Raw genomic sequence first — 18703 nt, 5'->3', positions numbered from 1 at the left:
CTTGAGTGAAGGACTCAACTCAACAATACAATAGCAGCACATTAACTTGAACTATATTTAAAAAAAAAACATTTAAACATCAAACAACAGGATTATAACCTCAATACCCTCAAGTAGAATAAGGGATAAAGTCCTCAGCATGCATATCCTCTGATGTTTTTTTTTTGTACGTCGCTGTGTGACGATACACGCCCGGAGCGTTTGCATCTCAAGCCCCGACACCTGAGGATGAGCATCACAGCTTGGCCGCAAATCCGAAATTCCTCAGACAGAAGCGTGCGCGGCTCTCCTCCTCACAAAGCCCCTCCCTCTCACGAGCAGGGCCGGGCTTTCCCACCGAATTAAAGCCAGGCTAAAATCCCCTCGGTTTGGTACACGGTACGTCGTGTCTTAAATGGAGAACGCCCGTTCCCTGAGGGGAGCACTAACGGACGAGTGCTAGCGCTAGCACAGCACCGCCAGCTGGACGTAAACCTGCAAACCGCATCGGACCGACAGTGTTAACTCAAAGCCCGGTTAACGGCTTCCTGTTGTCGTTAATTCGTTTTTCCTCGCCGAACACCTGGGGCCTGGACTCACGTTCGCGATCCCGCGGAAGCGCCGCCCGTGCGGAGGTCGAGTCGGGCACGGGGCGCGGTTCCGCAGGGAAACCACTCTGCAGCGACGGAAGCCGCCGCCGTCGCCGTTCGTTAGGGACGGCGTTAGCGGGGGCGGCAGCGAGACACCGGCGGCTCGCGGCGCGCCTTCTGAAAACGGGTTTTTGCCCGCCGTCGCAGCGCCAGAGCGATCATGGCAAGACGCTAACGTTCCTCGGCACCCCCGCCCCCACCCCTGACCCCCCCTTCCCAAAACACCCCCCCCACCCCTCCACAGCCAGGTGTGGATACTTGGACGCTGCAGGCTGGCCCGGTTTCTCTAAGCTGTCCCGCCGCACGCTCAGCATGGCGGGGCCAGGTGCGGTGCCGCACGGGGGGGTTGGGTGGGAGGCCCGGGAACAAGCGGATCCCACGCACGGCGGCGCCGGCGCCAGCTCTCTTTGAGCGCGAGCGGACCGAGGAGCGCAAGGCGGGGGGGTTTCTGGGACGGGTCCGATAAGGCGCGTCTCGCCCGCGCGACTACCAAAAAAAAAAACCGCTGACCGAAGCAGCCCGGAAATTTTTTTCCGCCTTCCTTTGACAAAACAGAAGGGCCTTTCAAAGGAGGTGGGATTAGCCTCGCTTCAGTGCCTTTAAAACCGCGGGATTCCAGAGTCTGCCGGATGTCGGAGTCTCCGAGAATCCTCCATCCCCCACGTCCCAAATGAACACGGCAAGGTCGTCTTTACTCCGACGGCAGCCGGGGAAACCACAGGAGAGGCCGGGCAGGTTAAAACAGACAGGGTCTTCTCCTTTGACCATAAAAAAAAATGAAATAATCAGGTTTAAGTAGTCCAGGCCACGTCTAATGGAATTACGGTCACCCTGTCAGGACAGCGGCCGGGTCGCAGAGAGGGGTCGAGTCGTTCCCTGTCACGAGCAGCGCCGGGGACTCGACTCGACCGCCCCCCTCCCCCCCTCGCCGCCGACCGCCTCGCTCCGCTCAAAAAACCGCCACCGCGCTTCGCTCACGTGCAGCCGGGGAAACCTGCTGACGGACGACCTACGCGCTTTTGAAGAGGATACGCGACGCTTGAACTCGCCTTCACGTTTATGCAGATTCGCATGACCTGGACGGGCTTAAAATACCCCTGGAAGGAGAGAGCAGAAAAGAGTTCTCAGTCTCTCGGCGCAATGAAGGCGAAGCCAGTGCGGAAAAGACTTTCCGTGTGGGCGGGTGAAAATCTTAATTGCGTTTCATGGGACAAAGCCACAGGAGCTGGCAATGTTTGCCGAACTGAATCAGCTTCCAAAGAAAGTTATTTTAGTTGGGCTTCAAAGAAGGGAAAAAGTCATAATAAAGCTCCACTCCTTCATTACAGCAGGTATAAAATTTCCTTTACGCTGTGAATTTCCACAGGGGGTAAGGGGGGGGGGGGGAAAGAGCAGTAATACCTTGGTTTTTCTTGGGCTGCTTTAAACGTTAAGAATTTAAGGTTTTCGGTAGTACGCCGCTTCTGATAAACCATTAAAAGCAGAAACACTGAGCTTTACGATTTTGCTGAATTAACCGTTATGGGAGAATTTCACCCAATTTACGCGTTGCCCCGAGAAAAAAAAAGCGAGCTTCTGGCTCTGGCTCAAAATTAAACCTGCGAATTGCACTGGGATTATAATTTAGAGATTAAAAGGAGCAGAGATATTAATGCAGCCGTCTATCTAAGTATTCACCGAAGGGGTATGGTAATATAAGACGTCCTCAATGCCGTGTTAAAAGGTAGACGTTTTGCAGACAGCGTGATCGTAGGTAATTACGGAGCTGCGTGGGGACAGAGGTTCTGTGAGAGAGGGAAATGGTTGCTGGGTGATAATGGAAGATGACAAATTCTAGACTCAAGATTGAACAAAAAAAAAAAAAAAAAAACTTTGTAATTCTTTTAATGATGATGTGATTTATGCAACGCGTTTTATTTCCTCTTATTTATCGCCTTTGTGAGACACTGAAACCATGTTATGTGCCTGGGAATGCAACGAAGCGCTTTTAAGTAAAGTGAAGGCGCGGTACTCACTGTCCGCGTGCGAGGGCAGCACCAGGCAGCCGAGCAGCAGCACGGCGGTCCCGACGGCGAGGAGGGGGGGCGCGGGCCCGCGGCGGGTCGCCATGTTCAGGGTCGGCGCTGCTCCCCTCGGTCCTGACGCTCCCGCTCCAAGACTCCGTGCTCGGGCGATCATAGGCTGACACCTGCGGGACAGGGGGGGGGGGGGGGGGGGGGGTTTGGCGCACACAGCTGAACTCGCCGATGTTCAACTACAGGGTGGCCTCGACGCTGGAATGGAGGTTCTCAAAAGAAAAGCAGAAACGAAGGCAGCGGCGAGGAACCACTCCGTGCTCTCGACAGCGACGGGATGACGGAGAAAAAATTAACGGGCCTCGAGAGGGGCCCTGAGGGACCTCTTTCCTCGTCCCCGAGCGCCGTCAACCCGAGACCCAGCGGGGGCCTCCCGGAGGACTGGAGTTCACTAACGGCCCCATTAGGTAATTGCTTCCCCCAGAGGGCCGCACGCCAGATTGTCATATCATTACGACGCACACCGGAATTCCCAGTGGAGCTGAGAGCTGATGACAAGGCCGCGTTTTCCTACATCTTAACCAGGATTACTCATTGACTGAGAGCTGCCTCGGTGTAATTACTTGCAGAAAGAGGACTTTTCTGACGACGGAGCCGGGGCACCAAGAGCTCTGACTGAATGTGGCTGAGCTACGGCCGACAGCTCAGTCAAGCCTGATTCGGACGGACGGCGGTGTATATTAACAACAGGACCACTCGCTAGCCCGTAGTTTTTACCCGATAGCCGTACGGCGGCGCGCGCCAGCCGCCTGCCGTCGTTTCGCAATAGAGCATCGCCCGGCTGGGGGAACTCCGTCCAGCCAGCCGCGGCGTCGTGATGAAGCTCACCCAGTTACGGTCCTATCTTCAGTAAAGGGCACCCTGGGCGTACTCACCGCAACTTCATTTCCACCGAGCGCCCCGCCGTCGGTAGCAGCGGCGTGACGGAGCCGTGTTAGAGGGAAAGCGAAATGGGGGGGCGCCGGGCCGGAGGCAGGGCGAGGGGGGGCGCAGAGGACGCGCGAACACGGCCCCGGAAGACCGCTTCTCGCAGGCGGCCTCCGGAGACCCCGTCGGGTTCAGTCCCGCGGTGCGAGGGAACGGCTCCCGATTGGCTCTCTTAGTTTTATTAAAGCCTTTTTTTTTTTTTTTTTACAGGAAATCGTGCACCAGGAATCACTGGCCCCCGTTCCACGTACACAAGTTCTTCCGTGGAACTTGGACACGGCAGCGATTCCGCACTCCGACGGCCGTCCCAGCGGCTTCCCTTCTACTTCATTACGCCGGAAAATTGCAAAGATCAAAAAGCTTTTTCCCCGGGAAAAAAAAAAGAAAAAAAAAAAAAGAAAATGTTTTTGAGGAAACAAAATCGCTCGAAAGTTACAATTTACGCAGCCAACTCTCTCTCACACTTACAGAGAGACCGTCCCCTGCAACAGATGCACAGTAATTAGAGCGTCTCTCTGCACTGTAAAACTCAGCGGTCTCAAAAAAAAAAACACAAAAAAAAACCGAGCTGTCATGCCAAAATATTTTTGTTCTCAACAGACAGCGAGCTTTACTGAAGTGCTCCCAGTTGAACGTGAGCAGAGGAAAATATAACTGCGAGCCTCAATTCCATTGCCTGCTATCTCACCAAATTGAGTAGCAACGTTTCATTACGGTCTGGCTGCGACAGAGGAAGCTAGCAAACACAATACCGCTATTGTCTCGCCCGCGAAGCCCCCACTCGTTGTATAACTTTGTGACTAACCCCTTGCTCATGTGTCAAGTTCGGTACCGGAGAACAAAGAAAACTTTGAAACTATGAGACACACACATCTTTCCTGACACGCAATCTCTGAGACAGAGCGAAGATGAAGCGAGAGAGAGAGAGAGAAGGAAAAAAAAACGAAGAACGGATGGGATAAAGATCTCAAAATTTCAAGAGTGCTTTTGTCAAAATCGCCACTAATCTGTCCTGACAGGGAAAATGAGCCAAGAGACAAAAATCTGAAGGAAATAATGGGCTGTTCTGTCTGTGACTCACGCAATAATGATACAATAAAAGAAGACTAAATGCGCACTTGTACATTGATGGGTGTCCTAAACGGCTAACCTCCTAACTGCTAGGCCACCGTCTGTCAGGTCTGGATGATACGTTTGCAAGCTCTGCACTGTCCGTATTTTTTTTAGAAATAAACTTAAGCAAAATTGTCAATGCACAGGAAGCTCTGGGTTTGATCACCTAGTCACAAATTAGCTTCTGTGGTACTAAAAAGCTCAACTCAGTCTAGTCTGTTTCGAGATCTTTGCCAAATGCAGGAATTCTCTAAGACTATGGCAGGAAAAATATTTGAACAAACTGCCTGCACAAAAGCATTTTCTCCGGAAATTACAACCTGCCAAAGACAATGTTAAAACACAACTTCATATTACCACTTCAAACTAGACGTTCTTGCTGAGGTTAAGTTGACATGACCGTAGATGGTTACGAAGGGTAATATTTCCATCTCCTGTGATACCCACTAGCCTTTTGTCCAAACATGGCATTCATAATGGAGGCTCTGAGATTAACATAATGCCATTATTGTGAAACGGTCACATTTAGAGAAATAAACGCTACCGCAGCATGAATATCATTATCGCCAAACACTTAACTGACCGTGTGACCAGTTAATACCAACACAAAGATACCTCTGATTTTCAATTAAAAAAGGAAATGCATCCCTGATTACAGAGTAGCCTACATGAATGCCCCCCAGAGCTCCTTTGTGCAACTGGTATCGTAATCCCGCCAATATTACTTCACCGACTGCAATTTTTATTCATCCAATCCATTTAAACTAAGGAATACGAGTGCCTGATCTGGATGGCAGGGGTCATTTCTCTACAGAGGTTAAGGTCAGGTGAACTCCCATGACTTAGCCTAGCTACCAGGGATGGAAAATTCCATTTATTTATTTTATTTATAGTATTGAGAAGCTAATCCAAAAAAAAGCACCTGCAGTGCTACACGGCCAATAAAAAATGAATTATTCCACGGCCACGGGCCTGCGGTGACTCAGTGCTGACTCTCAGAGCGCTGTCCCCTCCTAAAGGGCGTGGGCAAAAGAAGCGCTTTCCCATTCAAGGTCAAACTGCCACGCTTAGCTCTAGGGAGAGCAGCGGGCCAATCGAAATCATGGCCGCACCGGCCCGCGCCGTTGGTCACACTGGATTTGGGGGGCGTGGGGGGGGGGGGGGCTCCGGGGACGGTTCGTCTGTCCCTTTTAGCGCTCTCTGGTGGAGTGCGTTGGCGCGAGCCTCCGGGCGGGCGCTCGAGGACGGCTAGCGCGCGGCACGCTTTGGGGCGGAGACGTCTTTTCGAAGCGGGCGCCACGGAGAAGCGGGCGCGTTCCGTCTCCGGCGAGGAGCAGCCCAGGAGCCACGCGCGTTTATTCACAGTAAAATGTTCAGTGTTAAATTAGCTCCTCCAGTGTATGTACGGTCCCTACTGGGACTCGTAGAAATTCTGTTAGAGTTGAATTAAGACCAGGACATTTTACTGTGTTTATTCTTAAAACTCCTCAGCTCTCTCTATACAAACGAGAGCGGAACCAGAGCGGGGCCCACTGCAGGAGGATTCATCTGGAAAGGGGGCGGACGCCGCATCCCGTTCCCGAAAAAACGGGAAGGGAAGAATCCCGCCGTGCGCACCGAAAGTCCGTTTCAAGCACGCCGCTAAGCGCGGTCTGGTGCTACGTTGCCGCCGTTAGCAGCGACCGGCGACCACGGACTGGGTCAGGATCGGCGAATTCATATCCTCGGCGGTTGGTTAACAAAAATACCCCCCCTCTCCCGCCCCTGCCCCCGCCCCTTCCTCACCCGCCAGCCGTGGACTCTGCCCGCGCAGCACGTCCCCCCCGCATACGCATCAATCACTTTGAGACGCGGGGGCGCAGGTGTCATTTCGGAGAGAGCGCCGCCCGCCGAAACCGACAGGCGAATAAGCAAAATATCAGCTGGGCCGGCCGCCGCCACCGCCGCCGCCGAGCTCGTTTATAACCTTATCGACCTACGACTCCCCCCGGCGACGAGCCCCGGCGACGGGGGAACTGCCCAAAGATTCACCCGCCCGGAAAAAAACGTACGTTTCGGACGCGTGTGGAGGCGGGTCCCCCGTAATCAATCTCACTCAGCCGCCATCTCCGGCTCCTCTTAATTGGTCGTGACAAAATTTGCCGCCGCTGCAGAGTGGGGGAGGGCGGGACGGCGGAGGGCGGCTTTGTCGAATAGTTGACGAGCGGGGCGTCGTGCCAACGGGACACGGGTACGGGACGCGGGCAGAGGCATGCCCAGCGACTGCGCTAACCCCGCCCCTCCCTGGCATCCCGTTGCCAGGCGATCCGCGCCCCCCTTTTTAACCGCGTGCCGCTTCACGTCCGGCCAGGGAGCCATTGTGCTTGCGCTCGTAAAAACCGCGGCGAGGACGGGGGGAATCGAACGCAAAGCTCCCCAACTCCCGCCGGCCGCGAGGTAGCGGGACGCCGTGACCGCCGGGGCGCGGCTCGCCAGATCGCACGCCCACGAGAGGGGTGGTGGGGGGAATAACGATCGATTCAAGCCCCCCGGACGTCGTGTGGCTAATTATGAGCGAGGAGGGCTGCGAGCGGACCCCTGGGAGGAGCTTAAAAATGATATGGGATGTGAAATAGCGAGCTCACAGGACCCCCCCCCCATCCCCCCATTCCTACACCCCCCACCCAAATTGGCACACGCTTTCCGAGGGCCATAAAAGAAGTGCAAAACAACTTCCCTGCTTGTGAAAAGCACGTGTGGGCACTGAAGGTAATGGTGCGTTAAGGCTAATAAGGATGAACGGGGCATGGGAAAGAGGGACGAAGAGAGAGAGAGCGAGGGCGAGCGCCTTTCCTCTCTCTATTTATATAAAGGAGAGAGCGGGCTAACAGCTAGCTAGGAGCATAGGAGCACGGCGGGGCTTAATTAACAGGTAATTCACTGTCTGCTGCAGAGGCTGTATGTGACCGGCGGTCCGCGCGGGCGGGTGTGGGGGGGTTTGGGGGGGGTTTCTGATCTCGGTCTTTTTATGTGCCCCGGCGCGAGGCGCCACGGGGGATCGATACCGCCGTTAAAACCGCTCCGTTCGCTCCGGCCCTAACGACCGGAGCCGGTGGAGGGAAAGGCAGGTGGGCGGGTGGGGGGGGGGGGTGGGGGGGGGATGCACGGGGTCTGCATAGATACGAGGCCTCCGAGGTCATAAAGCGGCCCCTGCACACCAATAGCCCCGCCGACAAGGCAGGCGGCAACAAACAGGGCGGCTTCAGCAACAGCGCAAGGCAACGGTGCTCAGCGGCTCCAAAGGAGGGAGCACTCCCCGTCTCCTCCCCACCCCCCCGCCCCCCCACGTAAAAGTTCCCTCAGAAAGACTGCGCGCTGATCCCAATCCAATTAAACCGCTCGAGGAGGTAAAAGGGTTACTCCGTCTTCCGACCGAGTCCGCGAAAGGAAGGCCTCTCGCGCGCACCGTGGAGCGTTCCTCCGAAATCCACACACAAAAAGGGCAAAGTCGCGGAGAGAGCCAGCGGCGGGGCGCCATAATCACGTTTCACTGGAGGGGCGATTTAGCGAGCTAATCTCTGAACCTGCATACCGCGGGGCCCCAGGCTGACTCCTGCGCAATCTCGGGCACGGAACGCACGGCGCCCTCACCACCGCTCGCAAGGCAACCGATGTTTTCTTAACGCCATTCATCCGGCGGCTGACAATAAGTCCTAAATGTTTTAATAATCGCTGCAGACATCGAGGACGAGGAAGAACGTTTCTGGAATCAAAAGCAAAAAGCCTGGGTAAATTTGGAGAAGGTCGTGTGGTAGTTACCATGCAAAGGATCAATAAAATAGAAACAAAAAAAGAAAAACGATCGTGAGAGCCAAATTTTCAGACTTTCAAATTTAAAGAAATGCAGCAAAAATTTTTGCGCAGAATCTAAATGTAAATAAGGTGTGCGTGGTGAAGTCACATTCAATTACAACACATTTATTTGGCAGGCGCTTTTATTCAAAGCGACGTACAATAAGTGCATACCAAAGGTCATTGGAACAACTGCAGAACACAGGTCCGATAAGGTACAATACTCATTTTGTAACAGTGCACACGGTAAACATTACTCTCTGACCTAGCCTATGCCAAGTCAAACTAGGAGGCATGACAAGCTACAACATCAAGATAACGGAGGTCAACAGAACCAGTGAGAAGTCAGAGGAAACGGTCGCTTCTCACAGGCAGTGGTTCTGGATATTCCTGATCCGGTTCAGTTCACTATGCACGGGATTCCACAGCGAGTAAAATACCCATCAGTACCGAGGGTCTGATTCATGACAAGTCACGCTGGACTCCGTAATTACCCGAGAATTAGCCTCTCCGCCATCCCGGCTTGATAAAGTAAATCAAAGTGTCATCCGCTATCATTGCAATGCAATTAGAACGGTCTATTAGAAAAAATTTAAAAAAATTGAAGGCCACTTTAAATTACCCGTGCCGCTAACTAAAAGTTCAATAATCGCCTCGCGAGAATTAGTGCTCACGGATCTGTGCGTCTAGCGATACTTTCCTTTCTGAACAAAAAAATACATTATTATTTTTGCTTCACATCGAATATACATACATTATTTTTTCTTATAGATTATTATTTTCGCTTATATTTCATATAATATTGCATGTATGTACTGAACTGGCAGCAGCATATAAGCATTCAAGGATGTCAACGATGAGCATAAATCTTATATACATATATTTCAGTCAGGGTGTGAAGCGTTTTCTGATACCGGTTCTGAGATGTAAGATAAGTCCTCAGCGGACGACAGATATCCTTCAGCGCAGACAGCTCCATTAGAATGTTCAATTTGCGGGTGGGGGTGGGGGTGGGGGGGGGACGGGGAGCGAATAATATTTCACGGCTGAAAAGCTCTCGGCGACAATGGGAAAGAAACATGTTTTTAATGAAGGGTCCGAATCGGCGGCGGCGATCTGGAAGGCGGAGGAGGCGGACGGAGCGGCGATTTACGGCGGGGCTCCCGCTGGGGGGGGGCGGGCGTTTAATATCCCGCGCTCTGTCCCGCGCGGCGAGGCCGTTAACGTCGCGCCAACGTTGCGAGAAGACTGCGGGCCAGCTGGCGCTACCGCGATATGAGGGGCGATAAATCCGGGGGCGCAATAAGGGCGGATAAATGCGCGGTCGGGGGTGGGGGGGCGAGGATGACCGCGTAATGCCGAGAGCCCTCGCCGCACCACGTTCGGAGGGTGGCCCGCGGCGGTCCGACGGCGGGCGGACGCCCTCCTCTCCACCCGGAGACGCTCCCTGTGCGAAGACCACTGCCCCAGTGCTGGGCGGACGGAGGCTTGCGAAACGGCCCGCTGCCTCTTTGATCTCCCTGAGAAAAACGGCCGGGATGTTGTCTTTCCCAACTTCTGACAGCGACACAATAGCCAAGTCAGTCCGTAAGGCGACCAGAGGTCTCATGAAAGAAACACGAGGGGGGCGCGGGGGTGGGGGGGGGGGCAAATGGAGTACTTCAGCATTTCGGTAAACAAAAATCAAAGCGCACCGGTTCTGCCTTCTACATGTCCCCTGGAAGAGGACAACCTTTGTCATTCGAAACTCCAACACGTGGTCTAAGACCTTTCCTCAGGACCCAATAGCACACAGAGGAATGGGCCAGACTGGAGTTCGTTACACGCAGGCACAGACGAACACGCTCGAAATCAAAAGGACGGTGAAAAATTAATGGGCGCTTCAATCCTCCTAAAGTCTATTAATATTCTCAGACAGTGCGAGAGCGAACGTACTTTGATCTTACAATAAAGCCATTGACAGAAATATACTGGATTCATTACATAATGCATTCCAATCCAGTTTTGTACATATTCATTTCAAAATGGCTTAGATTTAATTACATTTCAGAAAGAAGGGGGGAGTAATTGAGCCAGGTATCAATCACTAGGCTATTTATCTTTATTAAATTAGGTTTCACAAATTCCCCTCAGATCCACACGTAGTAGGCCTATATCATTTTTTTGGTTGGTTTCACATGGTGTCCAACCGCCTACTCTTTTTACCTCAATTGTTTTATTGACAATTCAAGGTCTTTAAACAGGTCCTTTAACTGGCACTAATAAACACAACGTCGTACTTTATAATACAAATTGAAGATACTTGATCTCGGCCTAGTCCTGTTACAAGCATGCAAAAGCCACATAACGGATCGTTCTCCCAGGTTTACAGATGAAGAGGCGGAAAGATTCTGTACCATCTTGCTGAACAAAGGAAGTTTCATGCCGCATAACAGGGAATATTAATGCAGCAATATCTTTAAACATCTCTAATGGGAAAAACAGCAGACAGCGCAGACTCTCAAATGAGGAGCGCCTGCCTTCAAAAAAAAAAAAAAGAAAAAAAAAAAAGTCTGACTCTTTTCTTTCGGTAGATATCGCAGTATTAAAATATCTTTTTAAAAATTCTGAGGCGTCAAGGAAAGCTGTGAGGCCTAATGCACTTCTCCCATTTGTATGCATTAGGAGAACCAGCTGAAATCCTAGGCTCCATTAATCTAGACAAATGGAGGAGGGAGGCGCTCCAGCGGATCTGCGAGGGTAATGCTAGCTAGCCGCCGATGACACACTTGTTAAACAGACAGCGCGGTCTCACACCCATTGTGCTCCCAGCTAGAGGCCTGTCAATCAATCCCCTGTTTGTTTTAGGTGTAATGTCCTGACTTGTCCTGTTTCAACCGATACCGTATGGATTTGGGGACGGGAGGGGAGGGCATGGGGGGGGGGGGGGGGGGTGTCTAGCCTCACCTCAAACATGGAAGTGATGAAAGATTATCCTGTCTTAACAGACAGTCCTTCAGGAAAGACTGGTGTGGGGGAGAGAGTGGTAGACAGAGAGGTGCGATTTCTATCAAGGTTGAGGCTATCACAGCACAGTTAGGGGGCTTTGTCCACTCTCAGGAGAATGGCAAAAGATGACCACATCCATAATTAACTTCCTAAAGAAAATGTGCTTTCTTGGACACTTCAAAATTTCCCCATGACCAAGCAGTCACGATCATCTCCCACCAGGAGAGAAGTTGGCTGCCAAAAATCACAAGATGGCTGCCGACTTAAAGCAATGAGGCGGGACTCGCAACTGACCATGTCACTCACCAGGTCCCGTGGGGCAGAACACCACTGCGCACGCACACACACACACACACACACACACACACACACACACACACACACACACGCACGCGCACGCGGCCGCAAGCACACACGCATTACCTCATTATGAGACACCACAGTAAAGCATACAGCAAAGGGCCCTACATTTTTCAAATTTCAGTGCTTAGACCTTACACTTTATGATTACTCAGGGTCAATATCCACACGTCATATTTTCACAAAGATTGTAAAACTGACTAATCAGTGAGTTTACATAAGTACCTCAAAATAGTTACTTGGGGATATAAAAAGCACCCCCTCCTCCTGCTGAAAGGCTGCCCACAATGACAGAACCACAGCAGTACCTTGCTGATGCGTGCGTGTGAGCACACACTCACAGACACGCACACACACTCACAGACACGCACACACAGACACAGACTCACACTCACAGACACACACTCACACTCACAGACACACACTCACACTCACAGACACACACACACACACACAGACACGCACATACGCACACACACACTCACAAGCACGCACATACGCACACACACACACACTCAGACACACACATACGCACACACACCTCCCTATCTGTGACTCACACTCAGACAGACACACTCACAGACACGCACACACAGACACAGACTCACACTCACAGACACACACTCACACTCACAGACACACACTCACACTCACAGACACACATACACACACAAACACACACTCACAAAAACACACACTCACACAGACACACACACACAGACACGTACACATGCACACACACACCTCCCCATGCGTGACTCACTCGGCTCACCTGCTCACGGGACACACTCCCCATGCCGACGTGAGGCAGCAGCGGAGACGGAGGCGAACGCAGATCCTCCCGGACCCGGAATTTAAAGGGCCGGGAGGACAGAGTCGGCCGACGTGCGGAAACAAGGGGAGCGACCGGGCCGGGGTCGGGGACAACTAAACGCCTGTCCCGCTCTCCGTCCGCTGGCGAAGACGCTCGGCAGGGGTGGGGGGGGGGGAGCACTGCAGTCACGATGAGAGATGCCCATGTGCATCTCCCTCACCCGCACGCCCCCTGTCACACTGCACTATTACACAAGATCTCTCCAGCATACAGTAAATATGCAAGTATATCAACATACTGTACAGTCACCTGCTCATACACACGCATGCCCACATATACACATACATGCACACACACACAAACAAACGTAAGCACACAAACACATACACAGAGATACATACATACACACACACACACACACATACGCATACCCACACAAACACACACACACAGGCACCACACGCACACGCACGCATTACATACGCATACACACACAAACATGCACACACATACAGACACACGAACATGCCGACACACAGAGTCACACGCGCACGCCCGCTCACAAACTCCCACCCACACACACACTCAGTCACACCCAGATGCCTTTTCCCACATACTGTCGCACAGTGTCACACCAACTAACCATAATACCCAAATCCCCTCATGCATGAACTGGAGCACGAGCCCGCGCTCACGCTGTCACACTCACGCTGACACACACTGTTGCACTGTCACACACTGTCGCGCTGTCACACACACTCACGCTGTCACACACTGTTGCGCTGGAAAACCAGGCGCTGACAGCAGGCGGTTACTTAGCGGGTAGCTTCAGGGGACCGCTTTTCTTAAAAAATTCACGAGAGCCAGTTTAGGCGGAGACGGCGCCAAGGGTCCCCCCCCGCTGGAGCCCCGGCCGGCTCGGGGCGGGTCCCACCACCGGCCCAGCGTCCGCTGGGACCCCGCGCGCGCGCCTCGAGGGAGGCGCGCCGCGGCCAGGAAGGCTTCGGTCAGCCCGGCAGAGAGGCAGAGGGGGCGGCCATTTTGACACGAGGCCACGGGGTCTAGAAACCGGCGCCGGCGGAGCCCGGAGAGCGACGGAGACCGCGGGACAATTCTCGCGTTGTGCGCCACTCCGGCTGGCCGGGATGCGAATTAATTACCCAGGGGTGCTCCGGGAGGCGAGCCGTTCAAATGCCACCATTGATTCCACTTCTACAGTAACAATAACGTGTGGTCTCTCTGCTTTGTTAGAGAAAACAAAGGGGGCCTATTATCACCATAAGTGATGGGGACTTTTTTTCCTGTAAGTGTAAAGTAGTTTTTCAAGTTTTTTTTTTTTAAACAGTGGTAATAAAATGATTTTGAAAACCTGTATTCCTCACAGTGGGCATTAAAGAGCTGTATCAGTATATATGTAGAAAAATTCTGGAATGTTCTGGCTGCAAAACAGCCCAACAGCAAAGCCTAAGTAGCAGTGTGTGTGTGTATGTGTGTGTGTGTGTGTGTGTACGCACAGAGAGTGCATGTACGTGTTTCAAACACGTGTAATCAGTGGTCCAAAAATGACTGGAGAAGTTTTTTGTTCTAATTTAAGAATTCTGAATTTTTGATGTGTTAGATGTTTAGCTCTTGGCAACAGATGGAAGTGCAAGACCAATTTGATATTTGATTAAGAGCATCAAAAAGAAGTTTCTCGGGAAGGCAAAGACAAGCGTGGGGAGGATGACACACCGTGAATCTGGAAATTAACAGTCAGAATACGCGCAGGTTGTTTAGACGGGCAGCTTCAAGTGACACAAATCCGACATCGCATATCTGATGCATATTTCATCTTTTTTCCTTGAAAGGGAATTTTCGATTTAGATTTGGACCACGTGCGTGTAGCCTCCTAAATCCGATCTAGCGTATGTGATAACACGGCCGTGTGGCTTGTGTCTGACTGGTCAGACCGTCTCCGTTTATTTTTTCCATCGCTCCCCACCGGACAGCGTTGACTGACATCAGAATTTCACGACAGGAATGAGCGCCTGTCGAAGCATACAAATCCAGAATTATCGCACGGACATTTGCCCGAAAAGTCTTAATCCGATTCGAGCGCTAAGGCCCGGTGTCTAAACGAAAAATTTAGGCGGGAAACCGAAACGAGGCCGGATCTCGGCCACCGCGCTTCGCGTACGCTCCCCGCTGTCGTCGAGCTCGACGCCCCCGACGTCGGGCTAACGCTGGCGATGATGTGCCCCGGGACACGGAGGGCCGCGCCGCGACGACGGCGGCGCTAACCCCCGATCGTTCCCGCTGTCACCGGGGGAGACCGGCGTCTGCCTGTCGAGAGCGGCGCGGGGGCGCTGGGTCGGGAGCGAGGCGATCGAAAGGGTCCTCGGGACCGCGGCCCGAAAAGCGACCAGCGTCCTCGCTGACGAGCGGCTCCCCCCTCCCCCGCCGCTCCATCCCGTACGGGTACCCCGTTTTTTTCCGCGAAGGTCGCGCAGCTTCGCACGGCTCCACAGTCCGCTGTGCGGCAGATAAGTTCAGTGGGAGGTGGGGGGGGATTTTGGAAAGGGGGGGGAGCTCGACAACTGCATTCCGACGCGAGACAGAAATAGGTCAGCCGTCATTCGTAGACGTACGCCGAGTATTAAAAAACGGCAAATCCCGTTCAGCGCCGCCATCTGCTTCCCGAGCCCGGATTCGGTCGACGGTCTGACACGACAAGTGCTTTGTCGTCTCCGTCTAGAACAGCGCCGCCGCCCCCCCCCCGCTTCGACGACGCTAACGCATGAATATGTAACGCGTTCCTCAAAGGCTTATTTGAGAAGGGAGCCAGCTGTCTTCCTTCCAAAAAAAAAAAAAACCAGGATGAATTTCATGAAAAGCCACATGCTTTAAAAAAAAGACAGACCAACACAATCGGGGTCAATTTCACTGTGATTCTGCCTGTTCAGGAAATGAATGGAAATTCAGCTAATTCTTTGAAAAATCCTCACAGAACGTGGTCTTTGTTAGTCCATAATCAAGCGAACTGAAACGGACTACTGCCTGTCGTAATAACGCTGCTATTACAGCGGCGTTGGGCGGAAGCCGGACGTTCTCGCACGGCTGTGAGACCAGGTGAGAGAGGGATTTCGTGAAACTGAGACGCGCGGTACCTCCAGCCAACTGCCTCCTCTTCTCTCTTTCCCTGAGAGTAAACTTGCCATATCGGTTATCCCCGGGCACACAGAATAGGCATTCTACCACAGATGGCTGCTGCTAGCCCATCTCTTCCTTACCACGCAACCCGCGTATGACACAGACAAGCACTTCCTCAAAATATTTCAGAGAAAATAGAGAGAAAAAAATAAATAAAGGTAGCATGTTACAGGTATAGAAGTGCCAATTTCAGATGCATAGCTGGTCAACTGAGTTAATCAGTGGACTGTGATTTCGGAGGGATGCTGATATGCATGTTCTGCTATACAATGAATTCCACCCAACAGTACTCCTGTTCCACTGCATTACAGTTTATGTATTCCACCGATCTACAGAAATCACAACTGTGCCACTCTGATAATGGCATTATTCAAAGTTGCTGTATTAAAATGTGCACACAGAGCTTACTGTATATTCAGCACACGTTATGCGTGTGTGTTATTCTATATTTATTCAAAAATTGAACTGTAAGCATTTAATGTACACTCTGAATACAAAAATTATAATAATTACAATATTTTAATAATTAACTACATTATTATTATTATTATTTATTTTTTAAATTATAATTATTATTATTATTAGCAGCGGCAGCAGCAGAAGAGTGGGTGGTCTTTAACCCACACAGCCCCCCTCAAAAGCACACAGTGGCGACTGTGAAAAGGCTGACTTCATCAAAAGGGTAGCCTCCCCCCTTTACGGGGGGCCCTAAAATTGAGTTGTTTTCTGTCAGTGGTCCCCGGTGTCGTTACAGCGACAACAGCCAAAGGGTATGAATCACCCCTGTTTACTAAACAGAGCGGCGTCTTTTACGAGCGGAAGACTCGCGCAAAATGCCGAGGATTAGCAATCAAATTAGTAAACGGGGAGAACGCGTCAGCGGGCCCCCGAGCCGCATTCATCCGAGGTTTGAGCGACGCTCCTGTCGAGATGGCGGGTTTGGATGATGCGCCGCGGAGGCCGAGCGCCATCGGAAAAAGCTGAAAGCTGAAAAGCTTCTTTTTTTATCACAGGGTGTAAACATAATTCTGTCCTCGTGCTTAGCCAGCTCCTTAAGAATAATCTGTCCCGTAGCAAACGTTGACCGAAAAAAAAGTCACGGTAAACACCCAATTCATTCGGTGCCTCGAAACGGGAGTTGAGGCGGCGCGGGCTATTTGCGGCGGGGCGGGGCGGGGCGGGGTCAGAGGGGACCGCGCTCGCGCTCCGGGATGTGAACCCCGGGGTCTCCGCCGCCCAGCTGGAACCCAATTTTAGCGCCCGGCCATTGTTCCCGCGTACCTCCAGTCCCCGCTGGGAGTAGAGCGGCGGCTGGAATGTCTTTGTCGCATGGTGCCCTGCCCCCCACCCCCAACCCTCCTCAAGAAGCAGCCAATTTGGGCCACCCCCCTCCAACCTCCCCCCCCAACCCCCAACCCCCGAGCAGCAGAGCTATAAATAATAAAAGCGCACTAATGAAATGAAATTTATCTCAATTCATCTTCCCAAACAAGCCTGGCTCTGCGTCCGGGGAGGCTGGGGGCTGGTGGAGGGGTTGGGGGGGGGGGGGGGGGGGACACCGCCGCGTGTGTGGAGGGTGACTTTGAGGGGAACAAAGGCCGGCGCGGGCATGACGATAACTAATGGGGCCCCTGTGCCCGGTTCTTCATCACGGGCGGAGTGTCGCTGCTCGGGCCCCGATCTCCCAGTGACCCCCCCCGGGCTCCCAAAAAGGCAACGCTCCGAACGCGCAGCGCGCTTCACCGCGGGGTTCGAGGCCAGCCGCGTCTTCCGGAACGCCGCGCCGGACTAGGGTTCTCTGGGCACACAGGCCCGCTTCGGATTGGAGCAGGCCCGCTTCGGATTGGAGCAGAACCGGGATCGACCTACCAACCAATCGAGGCCCTCCGTACCGCCTGACTCGAACCGACCGCCGTCTGCAAGGTCAAACCGGGCAGAACGATAGCGGAGGTTGTATGGAAAGTGGTAATTCACCTTAACAAAGAACCTAATTAAAAGGGACGCTGTGCTGTCCTTGACTAAAATGTGTAAGGCCTGCTGTGCTAATTAGCAGGCACGGTCGCTAAGTCTCCAAAGTTAACTTTCAAATGTTATTCTCCACGAGTCTAGCAAAGCCCATTTGACCACAGAGCCAGTGTAACCTGGTGGATCAAGATTGTCATGGCAACAGGACTGCCTCTACTGCCTGCCAAGAAATGGAGAAATGAAAAAAGTGATTGAGCACATTATGGTAGTGTGCTTTAGAGATGTCTGCAGTAATGCAGCCCACAGTTCATCTGAGCCAAAAAAAAGTTATTTAAAAAATTATTATTATTATTTTTTTTGCATTTTTGCAAACAGTCCCATACATTAACGCAAAACTGAACGGGAATTGACAACTGACTATATATTTGAATAAAAACTGTGGGTTTTAGTAATTGGGTCAGCTCATTTCTTTTCTGTCTAACCATTTATTTTGTGAAAGAGACAGATTAAGAGGTAGATTATGACCGCTTGTTGTCCAGGCTGCATGCACACACTTCCGTAAGAAACCCAGCTTGAGAGGGAGGGCGACAATCAAAGATTTTACAGTCTCAAGACGATCTCAGGTTTCGCTTTCCCACCATGAAGCGCCATAAATGTGTTGCAAAACCGAATTAGCCAAAGCCGGCACAATTCAGCACGGAGGAGTCGCGTAAGGTTACGCTGCACGTGAGAATGATTTGATTCCGCATTACTGGGCATGAAACGTGGCCACTTTGACGATTAACACCAAAACCGAGCGAAACACCGACACT

The 18703-nt window shown here is 52.2% G+C and overlaps 1 protein-coding gene across 14 annotated transcripts in view; it reads right to left on the bottom strand.

The window, feature by feature from the left end:
- Positions 1-18703, bottom strand: part of ptprfa (protein tyrosine phosphatase receptor type Fa) — a 224410-nt gene that overhangs the window by 140866 nt on the left and 64841 nt on the right. For all 14 annotated transcript variants that reach the window (XM_064330628.1, XM_064330626.1, XM_064330630.1 and 11 more), the window contains exon 2: positions 2645-2817. In XM_064330628.1, the coding sequence (XP_064186698.1) occupies positions 2645-2807 (163 nt within the window). In that variant the 5' untranslated portion in view covers positions 2808-2817. The remainder of the gene's footprint in view (positions 1-2644; positions 2818-18703) is intronic.

Source organism: Anguilla rostrata, chromosome 4, assembly GCF_018555375.3.
Source record: "Anguilla rostrata isolate EN2019 chromosome 4, ASM1855537v3, whole genome shotgun sequence".
Taxonomy (NCBI): Eukaryota; Metazoa; Chordata; class Actinopteri; order Anguilliformes; family Anguillidae; genus Anguilla; species Anguilla rostrata.
The sequence above is the reverse complement of the archived record's forward strand: the minus strand, read 5'-3'. Positions and strand labels throughout refer to the sequence as shown.